We start from the raw sequence: 13,598 nt of genomic DNA, 5'->3' as shown, positions 1-13,598 counted from the left end.
CCCTATTCCCAGCAGGAATAACCTTCAACCTGGAACCACCCTAAACCCGGATTATCCTAAACCGGGAACGCCCTAAACCCGGATCCGCCTTGGTCCTTGAGCAAGGTCACCTACATGCAATGTCACTGCAGAATGTCCTATTTCCATGAGTCCTTCCACTAAGCAACATGGGGTACGCTGGCAAGGAAATTGTCATACCTACTTGGCTAATGGCTCCCAGCAGTATCCTTTTATCATTCAATAGTGTATTATTTAGTCTTCACAGTTAGAGTAGCTTCTATATTTTATTTCATTGTCAATTTATTATTTCATTCCATTATAATCTGATAGAATGCAAGGTACTATCTCTATAATTTTGTATTTGCTATGAGTTATTTTGTGCTTATGATATGGTCTAGTTTAGAAAATGATCTGTGTGCTGCTGAAAAGATAGTGTATTCAGTCATTGATGGATAAAATATTCTGCATATGTCTGTTAAGTCTAAATTATTGATTATATTTTTTAATTCTGTAGCTTCTTTGTCTTGTTTTTGTTTCAAAGATCTATCAGTGATGAGAGAAGTATGTTAAAGTCACCCAGTATTGTTGTGTTGTGGTCTATTTGATTCTTGAAATTGAGAAGTCAAGTTGAAATTGATGTATGTATATGCTCCACTGTTTGGGGCATAAATATTTATGATTGTGATTTTTTGTTGTTGTATAATTCCCTTAAGCAGTACAAACTGTCCTTCTTTTTCTCTTCTGATTGTCTTTGGAGTAAAGTCCACTTTATCTGATATGAGGATAGAAACCCCTGCTTGTTTATGAGATCCACGTGTGTGATATGTTTCTTCCCATCCTTTCACCTTCAATCTATGGATGTCTTTGCCTATAAAGTGAGTCTCCTAACGATAGCATATTGTTGGCTTTATTTTTTTTAATCCAGTCTGCTAGTCTGAGTCTTAATTGAAGAGTTTAGGCCCATTTACATTCCCTTTAAAAACTGGAACAGGACAGGGATGTACTGTTTCATCACTTCTATTCAACATAGTCCTTGAAACTCTAGCCAGAACAATTAGGCAAAATAAAGAAATTAAAGGGATACAAATAGGGGAGGGGGAAGAGCTCAAAATGTCTCTATTTGCCTACCACATCATTCTATATTTAGAAGACCCAAAAAACTCCACCAGAAAACTTCTAGGACTCATAAAGAAATTCAGCAAAGTAGCAGGGTATAAAACTAATATCCATAAATCAATTGCATCCCTATACACCAATGATAAATCAGCTGAAAGAAAAATTAGGAAAACTATCCCATTCACAGTAGCCTTTAAAAAAAAAAAAAAAAAAAACCCTTGGAAATCAATCTAACAAAAGAGGTGAAAGACCTCTATGATGAAAACTACAGAACACTAAAGAAAGAGATTGAAAAAGACCTTAGAAGATGGAAAGATCTCTGGGGTTCAGAATTAATACCATCAAAATGGACATATTCCCAAGAGCACTCTACAGATTTAATGTAATTATTTTAAAATTCCAATGATGTTCTTCATAGAAATAGAAAAACAGTCCTGAAATTCATTTAGAAGAATAAGAGACCCAGAATAACCAAAGCAATCCTTATTGAGAAAAACGAAGCAGGAGGAATCACAATAATAAATCTTAAGAGCAATAGTAACAAAAATAGCATATTATTGGCACCAAAACTGACATGAAGACCAATGGAACCGAATAGAAGACAGAGACAAACCCATATAAATACAGCTTTCCAATACTAGACAAAGGCACCATAAACATATATGGAGAAAAGTTAGTCTCTTCAACAAGTGGTTCTGGGAAAACTGGAAATCAGTAGGTAGCAGAATGAAACTGAATGCCTATCTCACCCTGCACAAAACTCAAAGTGGATCAAAGACCTAGGCATTAGACCAGAAACCCTGCAACTAGTAGTATAGTCCCCACACTCCTTTATGTCAATTTAGAAACCAAATTCCTCAACACGACTCCTAAAGCACAAGAAGTAAAATCAAGAATCAATAAATGGGATGGTATAAAACTAAAATCATCTTCACAGGAATGCCAACAATCAAGAGCATGATGAGAGCCTACAGAATGGGAAAAATGCTTTGCCACCTGTACCTCAGATTAGTGCATTTATCTCCAGGATATATAAAGAACTCAAAAAACTTAACCCAAAAAAATATAACAATGACAAATAATCCAATTAATAAATGGGCAATGGAACTGAACAGGAACTTCAAAGAAGAAGAAATAGGAATGGTCAACAAATATATGAAAATGTTCATCCCTAAAGGAATTAAAGAAATGCAAATTAAACTACATTGAAATTTTATCACACTCTAGTCAGAATGGCAACAATCAAGAATACAAGTAACAATAAATGCTGATGAGAATGTGGGGAAAAGGGTACACTCATACATTGATGGTGGACCTGCAAATTGATGCAACCACACTGAAAAGCAGCTTAGAGATTCCTCAAAAAACTAGGAATGGAACCACCATTTGACCTAGTTTTACCACTCTTGGATATATACTCAAAGAAGTTAAAATCTGCATACTATAATGACACAGCCACATCGATGTTTATAGCACCTAAAATTACAATAGACATGATATGCAGCCAACCAGGATGCCCTTCATCAGATGAATATATTATGAAAATGTGGAGTATTACTCAGTCATCAAAAATAATGACTTTATGACATTTGCCAGTAAATGGATGGATCTGGAGACATATAATCCATGTTTATATAAATATGTCAAATATACTCTGCTATCAGGTATATCTAAAAATAACAAATAACATTTTTTAGAAATAAAATAAATGTACTTCTGGTCATGATTTAACTAATGAGGGAAAATAGGATGGGAATATGTTTATTGTTTACTCAGCATGAACAGTTTTTATTCTTGAAATAACTCATGCAGTGGGGAAGAGGGGGTTGTGGCATCTGGGTGAACACAGGAAAGCTAATTCACACTCCAAGCCTCCCTTTCCCTGTCTGTGAAATGGAGCTAACAACAGGCCTACTTTATAAGGTCACTGTGAGCAGGAAATGAGCTAATGCTTATAAGACATGAAGAAGCTGGTGGGATGGTGGTTTGAGCACTCCATAGATTATATCTGCCTCCCTGCTTTAGCATACAGGGTGAGGCCGGGATTGAGCTGAGAAGAGGGGGCTTTGACTAGGACAGCCATTGATGAGGGATCAGGCAGAGAACAGGCAGATCTGGTGTGGCAGGGGGCATGTACATGTGCCTGTGTGTGTCCAGGGAGAGGAAGCAGTTCAATGGGACTGCAAAGCAGAGGTCTTGCTGTAGCAGGGATTCACTTGATGCTTTGACTGTATCCCTTGTTGCTTTGAAACTTACACATTTTTGTCTTTCTCAAACTTCTTCTCCATGACTTTCTCCTCCTTTTCTTGTGTCTCTCCTCCCTAATCTCATTTTCTCTGTATCACCTCTATAAAAGCCCCCTGTTCCTGCGGCTGGGCCAGAATCACAGCCTTTGGAACAGGAGTCCCTGTGTTTCTCCTTTGCTAGCAAAGCAATAAACAACCATCTTTTTCCTTTTCTCAAAAAAAAAAAAAAAGGAAGAAAGAACTCATGCCTACAGGGCATAGTGTCTGAGCCTGTCTGTCTTGTTAGTGGTATGTTTCTGGGGAAATAAAGAGGAAAAGTCTAGGTAGAAGATTAGGAACTTCAGGAATTAAATTTTAAAATGTTTGCTGGAAATTTAGACTTCTTCCTAAGCATAGTAACTTGTGAATGAGGACTTATTCAAATAGGCTCCTCATAATCTTATTAAATGAGTGCATCTGTGAAGAGTATCATTTGTCAGAATTATTTGATACGGAGAAATATAGGGTTAGTTCTCATGTACAGAGAGTATGCAACTATAGCCATAATCTCTGTCAAAAGTTTCAAACTAGTACTTATAGCCCAACATCAGTCCTGAGACATGATTTTTTTTTACTGATACTATATTAAAAAAATATTTTGGATTAAAATTCTAGTACCTTAAAAATATAATTTTCATATTTAAAAAGTTATATTTCAGGGTTGCTTAGCATGTGTGGAGCACTGGTTTCAATCCTGAACACTGCTTACAAATAAATAAAGGTATTGTGACCATCTTAAACTGAAAAAAAAATTTTTTAAATTATATTTCTATAACAACATTTGGCCGAAGCTAATTAACTTCTGTCCCCTGTGTCGAGGATGGGCTCTTTTGGTTCATTTAAGCCCTCTACTTCCTCATTTCTCCATCCCAAGACCACCCCACCCCCGTGCCTTTTTTTTACTATTTGACCAACTTGTTTGTACCCTCTTAAGTTAGCACCTTATGCCTGACAACATTTGAATTGATGACCTCTGAGCTACAGAATGCACTTAAATTGCTAAAAGGAGTGAGAGTTGTTGGCATTCACTTGTTTGTCATAGTAAAGTCATGGTTTTCTGTATTCTTTTTTATAGATGAATAGAAAAAAATGACATTTTATTTAAAGGATATTTTTATTCTAAACAGTTATTCTTCCCTTCCACTAATATAATTGGTCCTAAGAGGAACTGTGTGATATTTATGGAATAGATATTAATATGAGCTTGGCATAACCTCTAGTTTTAAACAGTATAGGTTGTAGTACTGTTTTCAGGCATTCTTTATGGGAATGTCCGAGGTTTCTAGAAAATACTATAATTGTTTTGTTAACTGTGTGTTTCAAAAATGAATCAGAATATTACTTTAATGGGAATATAGTAACATCATCTGAGGAGAACTTCTTCATTCAGGAACTATAGTGACATTATGAATACTTATAAACATTTCCATTGGAGTATTCAACTTAAAATGTCAAGACTTCACACTGAAAGGATAGAGTACCAGAATCATAATTTTTAACTTATTCTTTCATTATTCTTTAACTTATTCTTTCATCTTTAACTTATTCTTTCGTATACCAAGTAACCTGACAAATTAATAGCACACTATGAGCATGACATTAATCATTTAGCTTTGTTTTGATTTTTTCCAGTATGATTTAATTCACATCAAATTTCGGTTATCAATTTCTAAAACTCCTGAAGTTTTTTGTCTAGGTTTGTACTTTATAAAGAAAAGAGGTTTATTTAGGTCACAGTTTTCAAGGTTCAAGAGCATGACAGTTCTCTGCTCACCTCTAGAGAAGGCCTTCTGGCTGATGGCATCACTTGTGGCAGAGATTACACAAGGAGACAAAAAGAGACTCTGGAGGGACCAGGCTCACTATTTTTATAGCAATCTACTCTGGGCAGAACAGCTACTGTAGGAGACCAGCATTAATCCCTTTTAAGGACAGTGGCCTGTCACCTATCTACCTTCCACTGAGTCCCACCTCTTAAAGGTTGCACCACCACACTGGGACCAATCTTTCAGTATATGAACCTTTGGGGGATATACCAAACCATCAAAAATTTAAATGCCAATTTTAAACAGAGGGCTTTTTATTTGAAGGGAACACTGTGCTGATCTGGACAAAGATTATTAGTTTATTTCTTTTGAGCCATGAATTGAGATAATTGACTATGTGATTGTTATTTGAGGAGAACAAAATGCATATGCATTGAATTTTTTTTTAAAGAGAGAGAATATTTTAATATTTATTTTTCAGTTTTCGGTGGACACAACATCTTTATTTTTTATGTGGAGCTGAGGATCAAACCCAGCACCCCACGCATGCCAGGCAAGCATGTTACCACTTGAGCCACATCCCCAGCACGCATTGAATATTTTCACAATTTTATTTGTTAGATAAATCTAATGAAAAGACATTTAATTTGACTTGAGATTTATATTCTGAATTTTCAGTAAATCATGGTATGATTTTTTTCTTAAAAGAGTATTTCTTCAAGTCAACACTGTGATTTCAGCTATTATCATGGTGTTCCTATTAGCATTTAAATGTTAGTCTTCAAGAGAAGAAACACGAACCCACTTCCAGAATATATATCTATTTCTGTGCAAGTAATTGGGGCTCAATTCCAGGGTTGAAGGAGTCTAATATAATCACTGTGTCCCTAAATTTTTATTCTGTCCTGTATCCCTCATTCCCCTGTTTCACACTCTACCTCCTCATCGTCTACCCGCACCTTGGGTATAGTCTCATGCATTCTCTTATTCTTCTCAGTTAACTAGGTCTTGCACTTAATTTAGGGTATTTTCCCTTACATGTTTAGCACATCCCTAACAAGTCACTTAACTCCACTCTTTTGATCTACTAGTCAGGAGAAAAGGAAGGGCAGACCATGGGAACTGGAGAGTATGCTGTCTAATGATGACAGAAACTTCTCCATCATCTTAAATGGAAAAACACTGACAGTGAATAGTAGAACACTCCCATAGACTCTATAGAGTTTTTAATGTATCTGGGGATTTAAGAAATTCAGACTCATCAACCCAGATGTCTTTATTCCATAGGTCCAATGTCTTTGTTTTCCACCTCTGTCCCAAAATTTGACATAGCAGACCTATTTATGTTGAAATTTAATCTTTGGAACTTATCTCCATTTAATAGTCAAAATCCTCCTGCTATAGGAGATGAGAACCTTGCTATGTTTGGTGCCTTCATAAAATATATAAGTTATTGTGAACTATTGTCACCTTACTGTGCTTAGAACAATAGAACTTATTCCTCTTATCTATTTTGATATCCATTACCCAAACTCTTTCTATCCCCTCTCCCCACTACCCTTCCTAACTTCTAGTAGTTAGTATTCTCCCTTCAAATTGAATTTTTTAGCTTTAGTCTATGAGAGAGAATATGCAATACCTGTCTTTCTCTTTTTAGGTTAATCATTTAATAAAGCAAGTCCTCTTGCTTCAGCCATGTTGCTGTAAATGAGAGTACTTCTTTAAAAAAAAAATGCTAAATAACGTTTCATTATGTGTATTCTCTACATATTCTTTACCTATTATTCATCCATCCATGGACACCTACATTGATTCCATAGCCTGCCTGTTGTGATTAAGGCTGCAATGTTCATGTAAGTACAGCTCTCTCTTTGATATACAGAATTTATTGCCCAGGAATGGGAGAGCTGAATCAGATTATAGATCTATTTTTAACTTTTTGAAGAAGCTTCACACTATTCCTTTATAATGACTCCACTAATTTACGTTGACACCAGCAGTGTACAAGTATGTCTCCTTTTCTCTACATCCTCTCTGGTGTTTTTTATTTTTGCTTGTTATAACTCTTCTAACATTGTTAATTTGTTTTATTGTTTCAGGTTTTACATTTAGGCTTTTAAGTATTTTGAGGCGATTTTTGTATAGGGTGATAGGGGTCAAGTTTCAGTCTTCTACATATGGATAACCATTTTCTCAGCACTATATGTTGAAGAGGCTGTCCTTTTGCCAACATATGTTTTTGACACATTTGCTAAGAATCAGTTGATTGTAGATGTGTGGATTTATTGTGGGATTTCTATCCTGTTCCTGATCTTTGTGTTTTTATGCTTAGTACTATGCTGTCTTATTACTGTAACATCGGAGCATGTCTTCGGAACAAGGATTATACCTCTATTTTTGTCCCTTTGCTAAAGACTACAATGGCTATTCAGGGTTATTTGTATTCCATGTGAATTTCAGGATTATATTTTCTCATTCTGAGAAGAATGCATTGGTATTTTGATGGGGATTGCATTGAATTTATAAATTGCTTTGGGTAGTATGAACATTTTGTTAATATTGTTAATTAATATTCTTCCAATCCACGAACATAAGAAGTCTATCAATTTTTGTGTGCCTTCTTCAATTTCTTTCTTCAGTGTTTTGTAACTTCAGTTGTAAAAGTCTTTCATTTCCTTGATTAAATTTTTCATATTTTTTTTGTGTGTGGCTATTGTAAATGGCATTGCTCTCCTCTTTTCTGTCTCAGCAAGTTTGTTATTGATGTGTAAAAAGGCAAGCTACTGATTTTAGTGTTTGGGGTTTTTTTATCTGGTAATTTTGCTCTCTCTCTATACACACACGCACGCACCCACACAAGTGTGTGCATACATTTATATGTGCCTTTTATTTAGGTCTCCTGCTTAATTACTCTAATACTTTCAACAGTATATTGAATAAGAATGGTAAAAGTGAACATCCTTGTCTTGTTTTGTATCTTAAATAAAATGCTTTCAGCTTTTCCCTGTTTGCTTTTATGTTGAATGTGGTTTGTTTTATACAGCCATTATTATGTTAAAGTAGATTCCTCTATACCTAATTTGTTCAGAATTTCATTATGAAGCATTCTTGAATTTTATGAAATGTTTTTTCTGCATCTCTTGAGATTTTTGTCCTTCATTCTGTTGGTGTGATATTTTAGTTTCTTGACATACATATAGACACATCCTTGCATTCCTGGGATAAATCCCACTTGATCTTGGTGAATGAACTTATGTTTTTATACTGTTTCTTTCATTTCAATGATATTTGTCCATCTGCCAAATCAGTTGTCTTTACCAACTTAATAAGGCAGTTTTCACAGTAGAAAATTTTCTCTTTAAAATGTGTATTAGGGTGTTAGTTTGTTGGGCAGCTTTGGCTTGATTCCTAACTAGGCACCATAGTATTAGTCTCTCTATAGCTTGTTCAACTGTAATTGATGGTTTTAGTCAGGATGCTTACCAGGGTCAGAGAGCCTGCCTCTGCCTAAGGGCTGCAATAGGAGTAGGGGCACTTTAGTGTCCCATGTAAGTGTGGTGCAAACTGGGGCACCCACTGCATGGGAACTCCTATAGCAGAGGCATCAGGAGCATGGAGATGGGGAGATGTGTCCATAGAACTTATAGGAGCAAGTACCACTGGTTGTAGGGGCTTCTAGCAGCAGCAGTAATGTCTGTGGTGTTGTAGTACATGATAGACATGTCCTGAGGCTCCACTCGGGTGAATGCAACTTACACTGGAGGCCTCTGGTGGATATGGGGGGTTAGCAGGGGCTCTGGAGTAAGGACCAGAGTAGACCTATTCTCAGGCCCTGTAGAGGCAAGTACCACTGGAAGCAGCCCAGTGAAGGAATCCTTATTGCCAGTTTCTTGTTACATGTGATTTAAAATCTTATCTTGGTGCCTTCTTCCTTAGATCATTGATACCAAGTGTCATTGTTTGGGTTCCTTGGGAAACAGGTTCTAAAACTGAGATTCATATGTAAAAGTTTCATTTTCAGATATTTCCTTATAATCAACACCAGTGGGCAGGAATGGAAGGAAGCAGACAGAGTTGGACTTTGATTGAGTCAGTGCACAAAACTTCAATTCCAGGGGAGCTCTGAAAAGTGGAATGACCCGCAGAGTTGTCCTGAATTTTGGATATGAGCTCCCCAAAAGCTGCTCCAGAGAGCACAGACTACTTAGGGCTGTCTACTACTTCCAAAAGCCAAGAGAATAAGTCCTTTATTCCTAATTAGTGCTCTGGGTAGAATGTCATTTCCTTTAATTTTGTTGTATGAATTACTCTTAGCCATGTGGGTGAGAATGTTATTACATTGTTGACTAAAATTTTTCTCTAGCAGTTATTTCATTCTCATTTTGTTCAAAGTCTGAAGCATGATTCTTCATAATGAATTATTAATAATTGTCTCTATTTTTATTTCTCTGTGTAATGAATCATTCATATTTCTATAACCTCTTTACATAATTAAATAGTGAAATGAGATTTTTTTAAAAATCTATTTTACTGGGTGTTTTCAATTCATCATTTATTATAAGTGATTCTCATAGTTTTAATAAATAGCTAGCAAAACTATGAAAATAGAATCAGCATTGTGTTAATAGAGTTCTTAAATTTTCTAAATATGCATAAAACAATAAGAAGCTCATAATTTCTCATCTTTTATGCATACATATATTGCTTTAGTTAGCTTTTGGGTCATTGTGACCAAATACCCTATCAGAACAACTTAGAGAAGAAAAAGTTTATTTGTGGTTCACTGTTTCAGAGGTCTCAGTCCATAGGTGGTAGATTCCTTTGCTCTGGGCCCATGATGAGTCAGTACATCATGGAGGTTGTATCCAGCATGGGAAAGCTATTCCCCTTATAGCAGAAAGGAAGTTGGGGGTTGGGGAGAATGAAGAGGAAGGGGCAACAAGAAGACTAACTCTTCCAGGGCACAATCCAATGACCCACTTCCTCCAGCCATTCAGCCATGACCCCTGCTTACAGTCTATCACCCAGTCACTCCATTCAGAATAGGATAGTTTGTTATTTTATAGTTTTCATAATCTAATCATTTAACCTCTGAATATTTCTGCCTTAACAGGACCTTGGTGGGGACACCATATTTCCAACCCTTAACATATATTGAGACGAATACAATACCAATAGAAAAAAAATTGTTGAATTCTTTTTCTAGGAATAGCAATAGATTCCTAGTACTCATTCACCACTCGCTCTAACTGTGCCTGCTTAGCCTTGTGTGATAACAGAATAGATCTAATCCCGTGAAGCTAACTGCCTTAAACAGGATAAGAGTTTGATATATTCAATTTGAACAAATGCAGCCTGTGTTGAATTATTATAGAACAAAGTAATTGCCCCTGTCTGGGTTTTACTTACAGATAGCTCAGGGCTTGCATTGACATGACTTCCTTAGTGATTCTGAGAACCACTAAAAAAAATCTCTGGACTGTTAATCCCTAATCACTTTCTTATGCTAACTATCTACATTTTTAGATAATTGAAAAATCTATAATAGCTTTTAAACATTATTTCATCAATAGTTCCTATGTTCAGTCATACTTATTTTTAATAAAATTATTTAACACAGAGCCCTCCTTTTTTCAAGCAAATTTGTGTGACCTGCACCAAATATATATAGATATTTATATATATATTTATATATTTATATATAAATAAAATATTGCCTCTCTTAGTTATTCTATAATCACTTGAACACATACTACTTCCAACCACAGAGAAGCTACAAACATATAAAAATCAATTAAACAAAACTTGTAGCCTCAAGAAGCTACAGAAGGACAAATGTGAAGCCAGAATGTCATAGTACATTATAATAATCATCACAGTGATGGGAGGCACCACAATGGAATAACAATTGGGATATGCCTAGGGAGAGTTAAGGTCTGCAAAAAGAAGGGGACATTTAAGCCTACTTTAAATAATTAATTCACAGGGTGGCTATGAGGTAGAAGGGCAATATGGAAAAAAAGGAATGGCATGTACAGAGGCAAATATATGTGAAAGAATATGATAAAATCTAGTGACAACTATGTTCTATCTGGAATACACCCTTCTTGTAGAGGAGTAATAGGAAATGTGCCTGTAAACATAGATAACATAGCCTTCATCTGACACACAGTATGAAGGGTTTGCTGCCCTAGTCTTGAAGAAAATAACTGATCTAATTCGTTCTTTTGCTTGTAAATAATTTGAGGGCAATGTGGAGAATCTTTAGAATGAGAGGAACTGGTATAGGTATATCATCTTACAAGTCTCAGATTATACTTGAGATTTTCCGAGATGAATAAGGAAGTAATCATTTCATTGGGAGTACATGTATGACACTAATGAAACCTGTCATCTTTATAATAAAGACTATGATTCTGTATCCAAAAGCAGAGCATACCCAGAGTAGTGGAAATGAATGCAGAGATATTTGATATGAGCACATAAGAATGATTGTCTCTGGAATTGGGAGTTTCCAAGTTTATTAATTATAAAAATGAAAAAATTACTTAGCTTTTGGGGGATTCTATGTACATCTTCATAATTATAATAACATAAATTAACTTCATAAATTTGTATAAAACATTACACAGAACATTAAAATGTGAATCAGTTTTACTAAGCATACTTAATGTAAGGAAAATAAATTTGGAATAGTCATGGTCTTTACATTACTATGAATGATTAAGAAGTCATTTAAATCCATTTTTTAAAATGGATTTTTTTTTTATTTTTTGGTAGTTAATGGACACAATACCTGTGTTTATTCATTTTTATGTGGTGCTGAGAATTGAACACAGTGCCTCACATGCTAGACAAGTGCTCTATCACTGAGCCATATCCACAGCCCCATTATTTAAATCATAAAAAAGTTATGTCATTATAATATGGTTGTGAGTCCCTTCATAAGTTTAAAACCTTTAATGATCACTAATTGCCATTATGCAAACATTATACTAAATGACAATACTAGAATCGATGTAGGGAACAACTGGTCTTTGCATTAGGATATTTGATTCTACTGTCAACCTTGTTTTTTAAAGATGTTTTATTGAAATTCTTACACTTTCCAATAAACCATACTTTCTTTACTTGGAATTCATGAAGACAATTTTTCTAATACTTAAAATTTGGAATAACATATTGCTCATTTAGTATGAGTACAAAAAATTCTGGATGCTGAGATGCCTATTTAAAATGATGCTGAAACCTGCCTATGACATAGAGAAGTGTTGCTTTTAGGGTACAAATGTAAAATGTGATTATGATCATAATATCACCTCATACTCTGGAAAACAAGAAAGATTATTTAAAATATATATTTTGTGAGGCTAAGGATGTAGTTCAGTGATAGAACACTTGCCTAGCATTGAGACCCTGAGTTAAATATCCAGCACCACACACGCACTCTTGCACACACACACACAAACACACACACACTACAAATAATTATTTTTAAAATAAAAAAAAATTTTGAAGGACCAATACCAAAATCTTCTTTTAAATACATTTCCCTTAATTGTACTAATACAAGGTCATCATCTTCTTACCCACCCCGCTCTTCTCTCTCCTTTTTTCTTTAGAGAATCAAACTTTTTAAAATATGTTTCTGTAGAATTGCATTAATAATTGCATTCATTTGTTCCTGCCTTCAAATGTACACATCAGTATAACTGCAGAAATTTACATTTGTATTATTTTTCTTCTAGATTTATTCCTCACAACATTGTCTGCCTCTAGTTCCTTCCAGTTTGAGATATGGGAAAATTTGGTAAGAAATCTTTTCTTTGAAGCATTTTTAAATGATGGTTTTCAGTAAAGGCACACAATTTAGAAAATAAAATCAAAGTAATCACTTGGTTGGGTTGGTTTCAACAATAAATAGAACAACTTTAAGAGCCTTTTGGTTGCATTGCTGCATTCAAACTGCTGAATATTACTGAAGGAAATGATTCATTCAGCATCAGTTCCTCTGCAGGTTTTTAGGCATGACTGCCAATTAAACCAATCAGTCTATCCTAATGTGCATGTTAACAGGACCCCTGCTACGCTGTCAGCTGTTGAAAGAAGTTACTGTCATTTAATTTTTCAGCATGGTGGTTTATGAAGAAAATCCTTTTTAAAAGACTTATTTTTCCTCTTTGCCTTTAGGCTTTATATAAAGAAATAAGAACAACAGACACTAAACTTACTGCTAAGTTGGGTAGGATTAAGGAGTCTTTTCCAGTAGGTTTTTGCTTTTTTAAATTGTCAATGAAAGATTCCCAATCTGATGTGGCGTGATTTTATTTTTAGTTTGATGTAGATTAAATATTCCTAAACTGATGTGGCGTGATTTTATTTATTTTATTTATTCACCAAAATCTTAACATTTGATTTTAGACTGCACAAT

At 35.0% G+C, this 13,598-nt stretch overlaps 1 protein-coding gene across 2 annotated transcripts in view; it reads left to right on the top strand.

Moving 5' to 3' along the window:
* Itfg1 (integrin alpha FG-GAP repeat containing 1) overlaps positions 1–13,598 on the top strand; it is a 254,097-nt gene that overhangs the window by 69,030 nt on the left and 171,469 nt on the right. For both annotated transcript variants that reach the window (XM_046435181.2, XM_046435182.2), the window contains exon 7: positions 12,916–12,977. In XM_046435181.2, the coding sequence (XP_046291137.1) occupies positions 12,916–12,977 (62 nt within the window). The remainder of the gene's footprint in view (positions 1–12,915; positions 12,978–13,598) is intronic.

Source organism: Marmota monax, unplaced genomic scaffold (assembly GCF_021218885.2).
Source record: "Marmota monax isolate L192 unplaced genomic scaffold, Marmota_monax_Labrador192_F-V1.1 WCK01_AAM20220418_F8-fsc00024, whole genome shotgun sequence".
Classification (NCBI taxonomy): Eukaryota; Metazoa; Chordata; class Mammalia; order Rodentia; family Sciuridae; genus Marmota; species Marmota monax.
This window is presented reverse-complemented; position numbering and strand designations above follow the sequence as displayed.